Raw genomic sequence first — 18,828 nt, forward strand, 5'->3', positions numbered from 1 at the left:
TACTGTTATATTGTCATGTTGATTATATGATCAGTAAATGTTACCATCAATTATAACGTCCACATTGATCAGGAAAAAAAACAAACTATCAGTTCATTCAGAAACTGTGGGGTTAAACCTAAAAACACAGACCTCAACAGCAGTTTGTTTCAAAGCAGAACACGAGCTGGTTTTCACTAAAGAAGCTTTCAGAGCAACAATTAAATGACAGTTTTGTTCTCATTAAGTTCAGAATCAGCCAAAATAATGTAGACACACATTAGGAAAAGAAAAACTTTTATAAATATTTCATTTGTATAAATACTTCTATACATATAGATTCCTCTTTCTAAGTTTGATCAAATCACAATAACTCTGTGTCCTGTTGTACGATGTTTTCCCAACAGATGGCGCTACCCTCATGAATGGAGCATCAACAAGTGACGTCTACAACACAACAGAAATGTCTGGATTATGAAAAAATTATGAAAAAAAGTCATAGTATAGTACGTCATAAAAATGATGAAAAAAGTCGCAAAAAAACGCCATGGCATAGTATGTCGTAAAAAAGCCATAGTGTAGCGTGTCTCAAAAAGTCAGTGTGGTATGTTGTATAAGAAAGTCATAGTGTAGTATGTCGTAAAAAACGTCATACTATAATGTGTCGTAAAAATGATGAAAAATCAGTGTAGTATGTTGTAAAAAGTTAAAGTATAGTATGTCATAAAAATTGTGAAAAAAGTCTTAGTATCGCATGCCGTTAAAAAAGTCATAGCACAGTACGTCATAAAAATGATAAAAAATTCATAGTACAGTATGTTGTTTAAAAAGTCATAGTATTGTATGTTGTAAAAATTATGGAAAAAAGTCATAGTACAGTATGTCATAAAAAAGACTCATGAAACAAATAAATTAAGGATGTTTTTTATATAACTGTAGTTTTTTTACATTTCATTCATAATTTATTGATGTGTTGATTCATCTTAACAGTGAATAATAATCAGAGTTCGTCTGCAGTCTCTCAGGTATCGAAGCGTCGATGTCTTAGTGACAGCAGAAACAGTTCAGTCAGAAGTTTTACTGGTTTTACTGGTCATGTCAGAAAACTGATCCAGGACTCTTCACTGTCAAATTAATGACATAAACTTTACTGATTAATTCTCTCTTTAAACGAAGTTGTTTTATGGTCTGCTCTTTCAGACATCTGGACAGTTCCTGGTTAAAGAAAACACCAGTTGAACTCAGGATCCTGTCATTTTCAGGTCTAAAGGACGTCAAAGAGAAGAGTATTGGAGCGTTTTCTCAGGTTCTTCAGTTGTAGCTGTATCCGGGCAGCGGCAGCTTCTGGCCCTCCTTGGCCTCGAAGAAGGTGTAGGACAACGTGATGGTCTCCACTCGGGCCATCCGAGGGTCCTCATCGAACTCCGGGTCGATGTAGAAGAAGACGGGCATGTCGACCTCCTCGTGGGGGTTCAGACGCTGCTCCTCGAAGCAGAAACACTGCAGACATAACAGAAAGCAGATGTTAAACAGCTGCTCAGTAACACGGATCAGACTCATATCAATGATCTGCAGCTGTGGGATGTGAATCTGATCTATGAGGCTGCAGAACAGAAGATATTTACTGGATAGAAGTCAGGTCTGATCTGTGTGAAACCCTGAAGGTCTCAGAGAACTTCATGGAGGACAAACCAACAGAACAAATGTAGAGTCGACTGTAACGCAGCAGTACTGAGAGGAATACCAAAACATGAGATAATGTGGAAGTTACTGCAAAGTATCATCACAGTTATTACTGTAGTACTGAGGTCAAGGAACGTAAATGAGAGGCAACAGAAGCACTGCAAAAATACGAAAAACTTAGGACGTTATGCAAAAGTTATTGCAAGAAAACACAAATGTAGTGGCAAGTAACGTTAAAGTGTTGTGAAGGAATGTAAATGTATCACCAGGTAATGTAAAAATACTGCATCCGAATCTGCAACTTACAGCGAGGTGACGCAAAAATTTCTGCAAAGTAACAAAAGTCGTTACAAAAAACATGGCAACATTAAAGTTTCTGAAAGGTAGAGGGATTGTGAAGTAATGCGACGTTATACAGAAGCTACTGCGAGTTATTGCAAAGTAAAGTTATTCTAAAGAAATCCATAAGTATTGCAACATAACAAAAATATTGCGAGGTAATGCAAGGTGAAAGTATTTCAAAGTTGTGCAAAACTAACAAGGTAACGCGAAAGATATTGCGAACAGTTCTAAAACTGTTGCGAGGTACTGCACAACCGAGTGAGGATATGCAGAACTTACTGCGAGGTAATGTAAAACTTACTGCTAAGTAATGCAAGGTACTACGAAAACTAAAACTATTTCTTCATAACACAGAATTTGTTTTGAGAAAATGCGAGTTATTGCAAAGTAACAAAAGTCCCTGCAAGCTAACGTAAATGTACTGTGAGGTGATGGGAAATTTATTGCAAGGTAACGTAGAGGGATTGTGAAGAAATGCAAAATTTAGCAAGGTTACACAGAAGATATTGTGAAGTAAAGTAATTCTAAAGTAATTTTAAAGTATTGCGACAAAACTTAAGAACATTGCAAGTTAATGCAAGGCGCAAGTATTTCAAAGCTGTGCAAAACGCAAAAGACGTTGCAAATAAATTTAAAAGTATTGTGAGGAACTGCACAACTGAGTGAGGTTTTGCAGAAATTATTAAGGAGTGACGCAAAAGTTAGTGACGTTATACAGAAGTTATTGTGATTTCTTGCAAAATCTACCGCGACACGATGCTCAAGTTACTGTGAGGTTGTGTAAAGTTATTCCAAGGTAATCTAAAAGTATTGCGACATAACGTAAAAATATTGCAAGGTAACGCACGGTGCAAAGTTGTGCGAAACTTACAAGGTAACACAAGACACCGCAAATAAATCTAAAAATATTGTAAACTAATGCATGACATACTGCAAGGTGACGCAAAAATACCTGGTGAGTAATGCAAAAGTGCTACGATATCAAGTAAAACTATTGCTCAATAACACAAAACTTGAGGTTATGCAAAAGTTATTGCGAGTTAATGCAACACCTACTGTGATGTGATGCTCAAGTTATTGTGAGGTAACGTAAAGTTATTCGTAAAGTAATCTAAAGGCATTGTGAGGCAAAGAAATAAACTTGAAGTAAAAATATTGCGAGGTAAAACTAAAGTAATGCAAGTTGTGCAAAACTTGCAAGCTAACGTAAAAGACATTGCAAATCAATATAAATGTATTGCGAGGTACTGCACAACTTAGTGAGGTTACACAAAAGTTACTGCCACATGATGCAGAAAATACCACAAAGTATTAAGAGGTGACAGAGAAGTACTACTTGGTATCACAAAACTAAAGCAGAACTCCTGCTGTTACCGCTGCAGGTTCTGAAGTAACATCGAGACAAAACAAACTGAAAGTTGACCTGGATCTTGTTGAAGTACTGTCCGGCCTCGAAGGGAACCACGTTATAGGTGGAGATGCCGATGATGGGTTTGTCTGTCGGGTTCTTGGCCCGGTAGAAGGCCAACGCCGTCTCACCTGGAACCACCTGCAGGACAAAGAAACGTCTTTACTGAGGTGTTCAACTTCCTGTTTGGTCCTGACCATGAATAAAGTCAGACATTTCTGGATTTAATGCTGCTGACGGTTTGTGTCCAGAGGATCCGTCAGTTCAACACCTTCCAGTCATTGTCTATTGAAACGACCCACGATGCATTCTGGTAGCAACTGCTAGCTGCCCGCAGCTAATGTGCATGAACGAGCTGAGACCTCATCTTCATGCAAATGAGCCGCAGTGTGCTTAAAAAGTCTTAGTATAGTATGTCGTAAAAAAGTCACAGTACATTGTCAAAAAGTCATAGCATGTTGTAAGAAAGTCACAGTATGTGTTGTAAAAAAAGGGCATAGTATGTAGTAAAAAAAAGTCATAGTATGTCAGAAAAGTCATCATATAGTATGTTGGAAAAAAATGCCGGAATGTCATAAAAAACTCAGTTTATTGTAAAAAAAAAAAAAAAAAGTCATAGTATGTCATAAAAAAGTCATAGTATGTTGTAAAAAAAGTCACAGTATGTCATAAAAGTCACAGTATGTCATACAAAAGTCCTCATATAGTATGTTGTAAAAAAAAATGTCAGTATGTTGGAAAAAAGTCACAGTATAGCGTGTTTAAAAAAAAGTCATTGTACGGTATGTAGCCCACTAACTATCTGCTAGCTTCCCGCAGCTCATTTGCATAAAACAGCTGAGAACTCAACTCTATACAAATGAGCTTGCGTGCCACTCATTTGCATAGAGTTGAGTTCTCGGCTGCTTTATGCAAATGAGGCGCGTAGAGCAGAGGTCCGATGTTTTGTGAAACTGTCATAAACCCTCTAAACCTGCCGTGGTTGAACTAACACACTCAGATTATTTCTAAGATCAAATGTTTCCAGAAAAACTTTCCACTGAACTGTTTTCATGATAAAAGGCAAAGAGTTGACGCCATGTTGGTTTGACGCCTCCACAGGTCTGAAGGTAAGATGCCTATCATGTGACCCACCCCCATGGACACGTAGCATTATTGATCAGTAAAAAATGGGTGATTGATGGGATCACCTACAAAGATCTCCGTCTGCTGCGGTCTGAAGTTCCACTGCATGCTGGCGTGGGTGTCGGCGTTGAAGGTCACCTTGATGACTCGCTCCTTCACGGGCGTCATGGTCGCCACCTGTTCGGTGTCATGTCCGGCCACCGCCGTGCCACCGAGGCCCGACGCCTGGCAGTAGAGCCGGTAGAGTGGCACGGCGGCGTACGACAGGCCGATCATCCCCACGCCGGCGGCGGCAATGTAGGTCAGCACCGTCTTGTTCCTGGTCCGCCACTCGTCCTGCTGGCTGCGCCACTTCCTGCCGCGGCTCTGAGTGACGAGGCGAGCGGGAAGTCGCCGTCGCAGGAAGTCCTCGGCCTGGAAGTGGAGCGTCCTCGCCACAGCGCCGCCGGGAAGCATCTGGATGCAACCTGGCAACAGAACCGAGGCCCGAGAGCTGCAGAGGGACGGACGCACCAGCAGAGGAAGCAGCATGGCGGCGACCGCAGGTAGACACACCTGAGGACGCTCACCTGGATGGAGTCAAGAAGATGTTTAATTCAATATAACACATTTCTATGTGTTTAATCATATTACAGAACAACAAGAGTCTGTAAATTAGAACTTTCTAAAATGGACTTTGGTTAATTACTCCGCCAAGGAACACAACGGAGTTATGTGAAGATCAGCGTACATCTGTCAGTCGTCTTCAAGAACCTACCAGAGAATGTTGAACCTCTTGAACCTCTTGTAGGTCCCTGAAGTCTCTGAAGTCCATTTGAACCTTGAAGAGGTTCAACTGGACCTCTCTGGTAGGTCCTTGAAGACGTTCCACCTCTCAACCAAGATGAAAGGTGGAACGTCTTCAAGAACCTACCAGAGAAATCCAGTTGAACCTCTTGAAGGTGCTTGAAAATGTTTGTCTTCAAGAACCTACCAGAGAAGTCCAGTTGAACCTCTTGAATCTCCTGTAGGTCCTTGAAGACGTTCCACCTCTCAACCAAGATGAGAGGTGGAATGTCTTCAAGAACCTACCAGAGAAGTCCAATTGAACCTCTTGAACCTCCTGTAGGTTCTTGGAGACGTTCTACCTCGCATCTTGGTTCCAGCTGAACAATCCTGTTGTTTCTCTGAACTTTGTTCCTTGAAAATTCATATTTTTACTCCACCAAGGAACACGGTGGAGTTATGTGATGATTGGTGTCTGTCTGTTAGCAACATCACTCCAGAAAATAATCAATAGATCAGTCAAGAATGAAAATAATTGCTGGTTGCAGCCTTACTTTAATCTAGTACACGGCAAGAACGTTAAACTGAGATTATTTCAACATAAATTCAGCTGAAAACACTGATTAAATCAAACTCCATTCAAAAAAATTCCAATTGAAAGACATTCTGCTTGTTTATAAATGTTATTGCTTGTTGTTACTTCAATAAATGAACAATACGTGTTGGCAAAAACAGCTCTTTAAATCAGCACATGATGCACTGAGCCAATACCAAACTCCATTCAAAAAAGGCACCGTTTAAAGATAGTCTGCATATTAATGTAATATAATTTTGAGTAAAAGTGAGTCTTTAATTCTGCATATGACAAAGTCTGTAAGCAGGAATTAAACTGATCTAAACTCAGCTGAAAATGATAATTATGTATAAATACTATTTATAAAATGACACTACCAATAAACAAATATTTCTCACTAATTGTAATATAACTAAACACATTTTCCATGATGGTAATTAACTCTGCACAAAATAAACACAGAAGATTTGCAAAGCTGAGGAAAGCTAATTAAAAACATCTTTTTTTAATAGTAAATGAGACTTTCAGCTTCTTGGGGGCTGCAGCTGATATTTTTTTAAACTACGTTCGGTCTGAAAAATATTCAGAAAAATGTAAAAAAAAAAAAAATCTGTCACAGTGTACAGGGAAAAGAAACAGTGAAACATGGCATATAAATATAAAATCTTTAATCATGAAGAATATTTTTGGTTGAAAAATGACTCAAAGTATTAAATGCGTTATGGAGACTTTCTGTTCTCCAGTGCATATAACAAAATCCATGAGCGGCAAATCTTTCAATGTAAATTAAGCAAGAAACATTAATTAACCAAATTCCACTGAAGAAAAATCTAATTTAAAGACATTATGCTTTTTAATAAACCCTCTTTACCTGTTGTTATATGACTAAATTAATTTAGCATGTAAGTAACAGTGACTCTTTAATTCGGCAGAGGAAACACGATCTAAGCAGCAAATATTTCATTGTGAACAGAGCAGGGGATATTGATTACCTGAACTCCATTCAAAAAAGTGCAAATTTACAGATTCTCAGCCTATTTTTTTTTTTTTTTTTTTTTTAAATCCTTTTCTGCTGTAATATTAAAACACACATGTTCCGTGTTGGCAAAAGAGACTCTTTATTTCGGCATACAACACAGTCTCGGACAGCCACAGTTATGAGCTAAAAATATAAGTTTTCCTCTCAGTTATCCAATAGGTGTCGAGCTAAAAGCGACAGGAATCAGTTTTAAAAACGGATTGTTTTGACTTTGTTTGGGATTTTTATATTAACATAAATATGCCGAATTTTTAAAAAGACACGGAGATTTCTTAAAATGTATTCAGTTCTCTTGTAGTGTTTATGCTGGTGATTTAAAACCCAGAAAAGTCTTAATTTAACGAGAACAAACGGACACACCTGACCTACAGTCACCGGTTTGATAACGTTAGCTTAGCTTAGCTTAGCTTAGCTTAGCCGCTAACAGACGACAGAGCAAAACTAAACTCTAACAACATTTTAATTAAGAGATTTTAAAGTATCTGTGAAAAGCTGGTACCTTAAATGAGAAGCTTCTCTGTCGGTCACCGCTGCAGAAACGACTTCTTACCAAACATGTTTTCCGGAAGCACGCTGGTGCAACACGTAATTTGCTCCGTCTCGCAACCTCAAGCAGAAAGTTTCCGCACAGGACAGCGCAACAGTAAACAGCCCAGAAGTTGTTGTTTGTTTATCACATCTTAAAAGTACAACAGCAGCACAGTAAAACTTTAGATGAACATTTACAATATATTTCATTATATATTACAGATTATAGTTTCATATTTCATGCAATCCAGCTGTAACCCAACATATATTTATTTTTATATTTTTTATTTTATTTTTATATTTTAAATAAAATTAGAAGTTACTGTGATGGATTATGAAATGTTTCCTTCTAAACGTATAACAGTAATAATATATTTAAAAAAACTCACTATCTCAGTCTTGGTATATACTGTAATACAGCATATATTATTCTTAGTTACCATTTGTTGTGTGTTCTGTCACATTTAATTAATCAAATTTTTATTTTACCTTGTTATTATTATTATTATTATTATTATTATTATTTTCATGTGTATGTTTGTAGTCATGCTGACAAATGAGGTAATGTGTTACTCACATAATAAATAATAGTGTAGAGTTTTACTAGAATGTTTACTAGAATTTGCCTGATTGATTTAAATTTAAGGTCAAACTGTAAAATATTTATTATTCAAATGTAATTACCTTATTTAAATATTAAGGTTAAGATCCTAAAAAAATTATATATAAATAACTGTAATATTTGTGTTTAATATTTAGACTGTATAATATAATTACATGAATTTACCCAATAAGTTTAGATATAAGGTGAAGTGTCTCCAATATTTAATAAACAAGCTTAAATATTAACAGTTTAGACCATATAGTTTATCAGATTTAATTGAAATATTAAGTTTAAGACCCTATAATATTATCTAACTGATCCTGTAATATAATAAATTATAATAAATAATGTTATAATAAATTGTACCTGTCTGTTAACAGGTAATAACAGGTTCATTTCAGTATGAACGTGGTAACTAGCAGCTACGGCGGCCGTGCGGGGTCAGACGTGCTCCGCCTTCGTTGTGAGGGGCTGCTGTAATGGAGGGGGTCACGGTCGGACAGGTATTTGATGCCGAATGCATCCTCAGCAAACGGCCGCGGAAGGTAAGAGCCGGGACCGGGGGCCGGAGGGGTTCGGAGGCCGGGAGGAGCGTCCTGCTGACGGTGTGTGTGTTGTCTGGTGTCCGCAGGGGAAGTTCGAGTATCTGGTGAAGTGGAGGGGCTGGTCGTCCAAGTAAGTCCGCTAGCTGCTAGCTGCTAACAGCTAACACAAAACAATGACCGGCCGGGCCGCCGGATGCTAGTCCGGGACCCGAGCCGAACCTCCGGGCTCTGACCCGCCGGTTCGCCGTGAGACAGCCGCCGGTTCTGCTCCCGTTTGTCCGCGTCTCTGAGCCTCAGTAGCGGATGCTGGTCCGGGATCAGACCGGAGCCAGAGGCAGGCTGGGCTGGATCAGCTGCGTCCATTTAACGGAACCAGGACCCGGAGGACGTTCAGAAACTAGAACCAGGACCCGGAGGACGTTCAGAAATTAGAACCAGGACCCGGAGACAGTAGACCAGGACCTGGAAAAATAAATTAGAACCTGGAAAAACAGACCAGAACCTGGAGAGAACACTGAAACCCAAATAGAACCTGGAGGAAATAAACAATTAAATACATACAGCACAACCTAAACCAGGACACCAGAACCAGAACCTGGATTAAACACAGAAACTACAAATACAACCCAGATTAAAATACTTGAGAATATACACTAGAACCAGAACCCGGAGAACATTTAGAACCTTCGATATTACAGAACCCAGAGAATAAACACCAGAACCACGAATAAATACAGAAACCGCCGTCAGAATCCTCAGAAAACAAATCAGAACCTGGAGACCAGAACCAGAACCTGGAATAAATACACAAACTACAAATACGGAAATTCAAAATTGAACCTGGGGAACATCAACCAGAACCAGAACCTCTGGAAAATACAGAAACTACAAGCAGAACCCGGAGAACATCTGCTAGAACCATAATCTAGAGAACACAAACACTAGAACCTGAAGGAAAATAAACAGAATCTGGAGATAAAAACCCCACAAACCTCAAGCAGAACCGTGATGAAATGTTACAGAACCTGGAGAAAACAAACCAGAACTTTGAAATAAACCAGAACCTCAATAAACTCTGATAATAAAAGCAGAAGCAGCTTCAGCCTTTGCACTAACTCTGTATTTATACCTTTTAGGCCGCTTTAACTCTCAGAACATCGTCTGTTATAAATTACAGAAATTATTTGATGTTTTTGGTTTTTAAAATGTCCAAAATGTCTCCAACCACCAAAAATATTCAGTTTAAATTGAAGGAAAATGTCGGAGGAGCTGCAGCTGCTTTATAAAAGAACTAAAATGATGATTAAATTTGATTTGTATTGATCAGTTACCTGCAGTTTATTACAAACCCTCAGCTGTGTCATTAGTAACAGATTAGGTTGAAACCAGACTGATAATAAATCTGGATTTTTAAGTTCTTGTCATAAAGTCTTGGAGCTGAAGCTGTTTTCTGGTGTTTTCAGGCACAACAGCTGGGAGCCCGAGGAGAACATTCTGGACCCCAGACTTCTGGCAGCGTTCCACAAAAGGTGGGTTTAATCAGCGATTAGTAGAAATAAAAATGTTACAGTCTTCAATTATTTAATCAGGAATCGGTTCAAAAATAGCAACAATCAGAAAAATCTGTCAGTTCGTTATCGGCTACCCTCCGTACGAAAATACATCAGTTAAAGCCCTATTTGTACGTAGATGATTAGTATTAACTCTGGACCAGTGGTGATCAGCCCTATTCACACAGGACTAGTATTACCTGGGGATCTGTGAATTATCCCAGGACATCTATGTTTCTCGCAATGCATTCACACTGGATAAGCGAAGTCTGTATTTTACTCAAATTTACCGACTTCACAGCCCGATTATGATGTCAGATCTGTGCAGGTCGCAACATCTGCTGTTGTCACGTCCATGTGCAAAGTGGTCGGCCGCTACACGCAAAAAAAAAACCAGACGTGTGATGCTAAGCTAACAGGTGTTTATAGTGAGTCTTTAGCTGAATCCAGACATGAAGAGTTTCTGAAACATCTGAGTGTTTAGCATCATAATGCTTGTTAATACAGACTTGTGGGTGAATAATTGTTAACCACAAAGAACCGGAGACTTTGATTTTCTAATGTTCTGTCGAATAAATGAAGCGAGATAATAAGTTTTACACAGAGTCTGAATGATTTAAGTGTCTTAGCTGCATTTGGAAGCTGGTTTTGGTCCATGTGTGGATGATTTATCGCGTCTTGCAGCTGATGTGAGGAGAAAATGTTCCTGTTTATTCGGTCCAGATGTGTTAAAGCTGCAGCAGAAAGTTTTTCATGGAGATACTCGTCTTTGTACAGATCAGAGAGGTTTGGATTCAGCGATTCAGTGGCTGTTGTCCAGAGAAGTGTTCAGTTTGATCAGTTTAAACCTGGAGAGTCCCGTAAATAAATCATCATGTCCTCAAATCGGTTTCCTTATGTTCAGGACAATTTCTGGTGAAATTTTGGGCATTTTCCACGCCATTTTTTGCAAAAAAGTTTTGAGATCTGCTACAAACTGAAACCAAATCAATTTTACATCCATTTAAGGCGTCACAATCTAATGCTAATCGAACTTTGAGCAATTTTGGGATCATTTTTTTGGACAAATTATGAGAAATTAACGTTTATGTAATTCAAACTATCTTTATAATCATTGTGGGGATCATCTTGGGCGACACTGATCCACATTTTTCACCATTTTCGGACACTTTATAAACTAAACAACTAATTCATTTGTCCAATTAAGATATATCAACACTGGAAATAGTCGTTACCAACAATGAACCTTCATCAAAAAGTTCCAATTTAGATCCATTAAGATGAATGAATCCTGATTTTTAGCTCTGGTTTGGTCGCCTACAGCTGATTGGTGGAGACTTTCACTTTCATTTTGTCGTATTTCAGAGATTTACTTACTGATAAATGTGGTTTTGCTGTGGTCAGATGATCATGTTTCTAGAGGAGTCTCCATCTTTTGAACCACAAAAACCTCCAACTGAACGTCGCTGTTCTGAACTGATCTGACAGAAGTTCCTCCTGAAATCAGATTAACGTTTATTAATCTGTTAAAATTGATGTGTCTGTATTTACTGTTAAAGTTTGTGTTCATGTTTTCCAGAGAACAAGAGCGAGAGCTGCTGTTCCAGAAAAAAGGAAAACGGCCAAGAGGTCGACCTCGAAAGATTCTGGTAAAACCATCGATCAGCTGTTGATTCTGATTCTATGATTGATTTTGGTTCTACTTCATGTTCTGACAGCTGTTTGTGTTCCAGCAGCCGGCTCCAGCCGCCACCAAGGACAGCCGCTCTTCATCCTCCTCCTCCTCCGGACTCTCTTCATCAGCCTCCTCATCTTCCTCCGAGGATGAAGATCCCACGAAGAAGCCGAAGCCGGGTCCGCGGCTGCACCCGGTCCCCCAGAAGAGGCCTCAGATCATGTTGGCCAAACCCGACCCACCTCGTAAGAAGAAGCGAGGCAGGAAGCCGCTGCATCCAGACCTGAGGGCTCTGAGGCAGGCCAAGCCCCGCCCCCCTGCCCCGCTGCCGCCGCCGGTCGCTCCTCGCCACCACCAGGCGGTCCGGAGAGACGACCCGCGACCCGGCGTCAAGAAGCCGTTGCAGCCGGCCAGCTTCACCTACACCGGCCTCGGCAGGAGCTCCAGAGACGACGGCTCCCAGACCTCCAGCTCCTTCTCCCAGACGTCGACCTCCAAGCCGGGATCCCTCAGCTGCATCTGGACCAATCGCTCGCTGTCATCCTCGTCCTCCAGCTCCGCCCACAAGTCCAGTCCTTCACCACAAAGTAAGAACTCTCTGTCGGACCTGAAGCGGTCCATCTCAGAAACATCTCGAGACGGGTTCAAAGTGTCTCTGAAACAGGGCGGCGGTTCGCTGGGTCTCCACGGTGGCTTCGGTCCGACGGCTCATCGCTCGCCACTGAGTCAGAGGCGGCAAGACGGCGGTCCGACCGGACCGGTTCCACACAAGCAGCAGAACTCCAGTCTGTCCAAACCCTCGTCTTCGGCCTCGCCGACGCCTCGAGACCGAGCCAACCAGGCGCTGAGCCTCCGAGCCCTCAACCTGCAGAGTGTCAAGCCGCCAGCCGGAAGCCTCCAGAGCAACACCAGCGGCGCCATGGCCGCCGTGGCGAGGTCCAGTTTACGGAGTGGTGGCATCGTGGTGAAAGGAGGTGTCGGGAAGGAGGTGCGAATGTCAGGAGGGCAGCGCTCCGGTCTGACAGCAGGTGGCACCACAGAGCAGAACCGGGTGAAGGAGAAGCTGGCGGGTGGTGGCTCTGGTCGAGGCGGTGGCCGGCAGGACAAACATGGGCTCAGTTCTCAGAACCGCAGCCTGAACGAGCTCAGCACCGGAGACTCAGACGACAGCAGCAGCAGCGAGTCGGAGCAGGATGCCGCCATGTTCCCCGGCAACAGCAGGCCCAGCCTCGGCAACAACACCACCGAGTCAGACACGGAGACGGACTGGCGACCAGCCCGGAGCCTCCTGGAGCACGTCTTCGTCACCGACGTCACCGCCAACTTCATCACGGTGACGGTGAAGGAATCACCGACCAGCGTTGGGTTCTTCAACTCCAGGAATCACTGAAGGCGCCTCAACACTCCTCCACAACCGCTCAGGGTTCCTACACCAACAGTCATTCTTAGCTCCGCCCACCGTGGCACTGCCCAGCAGACGGTTCTTTGGTTCCAATAATCTACAGCAGAGATCAGACCCAAGACTTTGGTCGAGTATTTGTTGAAGCAGCGTAGGAACCCTGAAGTTTAGACGCTGTTTACACCTGATGAGTTCAGTCTGCACAGGAAACAGGAAGTTAAAAAGATCAATAGGAAACAGGAAATAAAGATCAACAGGAAACAGGAAATAAAGATCAACAGGAAACCAGAGGGATTTGGTTTGATTTCAAATCTCATATCGAAGCTCATCCAGTTTAGATTTTCTCTAAATTTATAAAAGTCAGAAGCCGTAATATGACATTTTCTAGTAGCAGCAAAGAATGTTGACCAGTTAATCTACATTTAAAATATGTAACTGTTAGCTGCCGTCCAAAAATTAACCTTCATCAAACCAAACTCTATTAGAAAAAATTCTAATTTAAATACAGTCAGATGAATGAATCCTGGATTTTAGCTCTGATTTGGTCGCCTCCAGCAGATTTTTACTTCTGAATTCTAACTACTTTGGTAGTCAATTATTCCATCCATCCATCCATTATCTATACACCGCTTAATCCTCACTAGGGTCATGGGGGGGCTGGAGTCTATCCCAGCTGACTCAGGTGAAGGCAGGGGACACCCTAGACAGGTCACCAGTCTGTCACAGGGCTACATATATAGACAAACAATCGCTCTCACATTCACACCTACGGGCAATTTAGAATGATCAATTAACCTCAGCATATTTTTGGACTTGGGAGGAAGCCGGAGTACCCGGAGAAAACCCACGCATGCACAGGGAGAACATGCAAACTCCATGCAGAAAGATCCCGGGAAAGCCGGGACACGAACCAGGGATCTTCTCACTGCAAGGTGAAAGTGCTAACCACTACTCCACTGTGCAGCCCCCTAGTCAATTATTCGATTTGAGTAATTTTTACATAAGAAATAGTCTAAATTCTGTGATTTCAGCTTCTTAAATGTGAATGTTTTCTGGTTTCTTTCTTCTGTGACAGTAAACTGGAGATCTTTGGATCTTTAAGACATTTGAGGAAACTGATCCACATTTTTCACCATTTTAAGACACTTTAGAGACCAGAAAACCAACTGTTCAATCAATATTTAAAATAATCTGTAGTTTCAGCCATTTAATAAATCTTCATCAAATCAAACTCCATTCAAAAAAGTTCCAATTTAAAGCCAGACAGAGAATCAGTCCTGATTTTTAGCTCAGGATGAGTTCTGTCAGATCGGTTGTTATGAGATGCTCAGTTGTAGGTTTTTGAAGTTAAACAAATGAAGACTCTTCTCTAGAGTCTTCATTTGTTTCGTGTCACATCAGATTTCAAAACTACATTTATCAATAAATCAAAGTCTTAAATAGGACAAAATGAAAGTGAAAGTCTCAACAATCAGCTGGAGGCAACAAATCAGAGCTAAAACTCAGGATTCATTCATCTGACTGGATTTAAGTTAGAACTTTATCCAGTGGAGTTTGGTTTGATGAAGGTTCATTTTAGAGCTGAAACTAACAACTACATATTTTAAATGTTGATTTATCTGTTGATTTTGTTCAATTTTGTCACAAATACAAGAAAATGTGGCATTATGGGATCTCTGAAATTGGTGAGCTTTGATCCAGGATTTGAAAATATTTAAAACTATTATTATTAAAACATTTTTAAAATAGAACTACAAAAACCTTCACATGTAAACTGAACTGACAGAAATTCATCCTGATTCTAAAACATGCTGGAGGCGACCAAATCAGAGCTAAAAATCAGGATTCATCCATCTGACTGGATTTAAATGGGAGCTTTTTCTAATGGACTTTGGTTTGATGAAGGTTGGTTCCACACCTGCGGCTACGAACAGTTTGAAATGATTGTAAATCCGTTTCCAGCCTCTTCTGTGGTGTTTTTGTGATTCCTGTTGGTAAATCTCGGACTGAGCTGCGTTCTCAGGCGTCTGAATGCCGTCTAGACCTCCAGATGGATGTATGTTCCACCTCTCCAGTGCCTCAGGTTTCCTCTCAGCAGGACTTCCAGACTATCAGACCCACTGCCACCACCTGGCCGTCCTGCTCTTCAGCTCCAGCAGGATGTTTGCGCTCGTCGGACCTGTAATCAGACTGAATATGTGGCTTTAACCAGGGCAGCATGTTTCCAGTATTCAGCGTGTCTGTGATCGGTAGCTTCATCGTCCCATCGGGGTTCTTTGTAATCGTCGTTCCTTTGGACCAAAGGTGTTACGAATGTCTTGTTTCTAATCGTATTATTGACAGTATTTCTTGCACTACGCACAGTCCAGATGTAAGCTGAGACGTCCATTATCACCATATATAGCAGTTTTGTACCATTTGAATACATTCTCGTGTCTTTGGAGTTAATATGTGTTAATTTATATTTGTAAATAAGCTTTTTCATGTGATTCTATCTGGTGCTCATGTTGGCCGACCAGCTTCAGATCCTGTAGCCCGTGTGCCTCTCCAATAAACCACGAAGTTCAGAAAGTCTTTGAATCCTTGGCTGCTGTTCATGTGTTCGCCAGCAGGAGGCGCTGCCGGGCAGAAAACGAAGCTGTGGAGGTCGACGGAACTTCTGGTGGAACGAATGGATTAAAAACTGAAAGTGTTGATCAGAAATCAGCGCAGACTGATCAACAAACGAACAAACAGCTTCATTCAAGCTCCAAGAGAAGATCAATACAATGATATCAATAATCAAACTGATCAATTATCCAACATTTAAATGAATTATTACTGGATATATCAATAGACTGAGTTTAAATAAGCAAACATGCAGTGAAATGATTAATAAACCAACAAAAGATGAAGGATCAATAAATTAGGTGAACAGTTTAATCAGTCCAGATCAATAAATGAAATGAAGTGATTGTTAAAGTGATGAAGGAACCAAGTGAATGGATGAAAAGTGAATAAAAAAGGTGTTTTAATTAATAAATCCAGTGAACAGAAGTGAAAAGAAACCAAGTCAAAAAATCCAGTGAACGAATGAATAAATCCAGTGATCGGATTAATAAACAGTGAATGATTAATAAAGAGAATGCTTTCATATGTCCAGTGAATGAATCAACAAAGCAAATGAACACATTAATAATCCAAGTGATTGGATGAAAACTGAATGTTTGAAAAATCCAGTGAATCATTGATAAATCCAGTGAATGATTAATAAATGCAGTAAACAGATTCATTAACCCAATAAAAAGATTAATAAATCCAATGAAAGTATTAAAAGTCCTGTGAATGATAAACAAATCCAATGTGTGTGTGTGTGTGTTTGTATACAGTGTGTGTGTATAACGTGTGTGTTTTTGTATAGTGTGTGTGTGTGTATAACGTGTGTGTTTTTGTATAGTGTGTGTTCTTGTATAGAAAAGAGAGAAAGTGTGGCCTCCAGCTCCACAGCGCCCCCAGCCACCACTGCATGGTACTGCACCACTGCATGGCTGCTGCTGCAGGTTTCATCCAGTTAAAGTCAGAAATAAAGAAATGGAGTTTAGATTTATTTAATGACTAGAAGACACTGCTGCCCCCTGGTGGCTGCTGGAGCAACATGCAGATGAACTGACTCCGTGTTTATGTTTCAGGAGGTTCACTGAGTCTAAAGTGAGGAAGTTGAACTGATATTTGAAGCTGATTGTGTTTTTTTTTTCTTGGTGATTCTGTTCAGCTTCACATCATCAATAACTGGAGCTGATCAGCTGATCAATAACTCAACTATCTGCAAGACAGAACAATAATCAGCTGCTAATCTGATGTTAATTTAAAGTTTAAATAGCAAATATTTCAATAATTTCTCTGATCTTTTGTGAGGATTTACAGAAACTTTAGTATCTGTTCAGTAGATTTATGAACTGTTCAGAGAATTAAAAAACATTTTAAATGGTTTCTGTCATTTTAGAGACAAAAGTGTTGATCAAGAAACTGATCATTTGAGAAACACAACAGAGAAATCATCAACGCTGGAGTTAGACTAATTATATGGAATAATAATAAGATGAATTCTGTCATTTTGATTGATTTATTTAGATTTCATTTAACTTGAGTGGATGAATCGTTTGGTAAAAAGTCACTATTATTATTTCACAGATATTAAAGCTTTAAAGTCAGATTTAAGAATCTGAAACATCTGAAGTGAACCTGTGTCCAGATGTTCATTTAACTTCTGGAGAGTTTCCTCTGTTGAATCTTCCACCAAACATGATCCTCAGATGAAGTCAAAGCTTTTACTTTTATTATTATCTTATTTAAATTTAGCCTCACAGATGGTTTCTGGTGAATTCCTGACTGATAAAAACTCATCAGGAGCTTCAAAGCAGAACTGACCTCGACTGAAAACCTGCAGAGATAAGAAATGATTTCAGTCCAACAGTTAAACAGACCAGGAAGCTGCTGAGAACAGAACCAGGAGCAGAAATAATCGGCATAAATTATCAATAAATCATCAATAAATCAGAATAAATAAGAAATAAATCTGAATAAATCTGAAAAAAAATCTTTCATCACACAAACATTAGTCATGTTATTATTATCGTTATTATTTTGATGCTAATTATTTTATATTATGATATTTTTATATTATTTTATATAATAATAATAATAATAATAATAATAATAATAATAAGTATTATTATTGTTATTGATATTATTATTATTATTATTATTATTATTATTATTATTATTATTAATAATAATAATAATAATAATAATAATAATAATAATAATAATAATAATAATAATAATAATAATAATAATAATAATAATAATAACATTATTAGGAATAATATTAATATTGATAAATATAATTGACATTATTAATAATAATTAATTACAAATTCAAAGGAACCTGACATTCCTACAAACAACTGATGAGTGTCTGTTGTTGTTTTGTGGTTTTTGTGTTTTTAAATAGTTGTTTGTCTCTTTTGGTTGTTGTTTTTTTCTCTTTTTGTGTCTCCATAGTAGTTTTGTGTCTTTTTGTGGTTTTCTTTTGTGTTTTTGTGGTTGTTTATAGTTGTTTTGTGTCTTTCTATGGCTCTTAATTGTTGTTTTTACATATTTTTGTGTCATTCTGTGGTTGTATTGGGTCTTTTTTGCATCTTTTTATAGTTCTTTTTATGTCTTTTTGTTTTTTGTTTTTGGTCTTTTTTGTGTCTCTTTATAGGTATTTGGATTCCATTTTCAGTCTGTTTGTGTCTGTTTTGTGTATTTTTGCATCTCTCTGTAGTTTCTTGTGTCATTTTGTTTTTATTTTGTGTCTCTTTGTCTTTATTTTGTGTGTCTGCAGTTGTTTTTGTGTTGTTGTTGAGCAGCTCCTGTCTGTTTATTGTCTCTTTAAAGCTGATTTGTTTCGACTTCTGGTCTCTTTGTCTTCATTTTGTTTGTCTTTTTTTCTTTTTAAATAAACTTTATTAACAGAAACTCTGGTTTACATTTTATTTAAATACTGAACCAGAGAAGACAGAATCGTGTCTTGGATGATTTTAATCAGAAGCTTCCAGTTTATTAAACCTGAATAAAGTCCTGAGTTT

General features: G+C 39.2%; 2 protein-coding genes across 3 annotated transcripts; one reads left to right on the forward strand and one right to left on the reverse strand.

Annotated features, from left to right (window-relative positions):
• Window positions 1-887: 887 nt before the first annotated feature.
• Window positions 888-7,559, reverse strand: LOC111568439 (cytochrome c oxidase assembly protein COX11, mitochondrial). The gene is made up of 4 exons (XM_023270092.3): window positions 7,415-7,559; window positions 4,607-5,106; window positions 3,428-3,553; window positions 888-1,479 (listed from the first exon to the last, which is right to left on the reverse strand). The coding sequence occupies exons 2-4, from the start codon at window positions 5,066-5,068 to the stop codon at window positions 1,291-1,293; spliced, it is 777 nt and encodes a 258-aa protein (XP_023125860.2). The 5' UTR covers window positions 5,069-5,106; window positions 7,415-7,559; the 3' UTR covers window positions 888-1,290.
• Window positions 7,560-8,477: 918 nt separating this feature from the next.
• Window positions 8,478-15,796, forward strand: LOC111568440 (chromobox protein homolog 2-like). 2 transcript variants are annotated; one of them, XM_023270095.3, is made up of 5 exons: window positions 8,478-8,592; window positions 8,679-8,722; window positions 10,056-10,121; window positions 11,722-11,791; window positions 11,876-15,796. In XM_023270095.3, the coding sequence occupies exons 1-5, from the start codon at window positions 8,527-8,529 to the stop codon at window positions 13,205-13,207; spliced, it is 1,578 nt and encodes a 525-aa protein (XP_023125863.1). In that variant the 5' UTR covers window positions 8,478-8,526; the 3' UTR covers window positions 13,208-15,796. The 2 variants fall into 2 exon arrangements, with proteins under 2 accessions (XP_023125863.1, XP_023125864.1); XM_023270096.3 differs by having other exon boundaries at window positions 11,879-15,796.
• Window positions 15,797-18,828: the final 3,032 nt, after the last annotated feature.

Source organism: Amphiprion ocellaris, chromosome 18, assembly GCF_022539595.1.
Source record: "Amphiprion ocellaris isolate individual 3 ecotype Okinawa chromosome 18, ASM2253959v1, whole genome shotgun sequence".
NCBI classification, from domain to species: Eukaryota; Metazoa; Chordata; class Actinopteri; family Pomacentridae; genus Amphiprion; species Amphiprion ocellaris.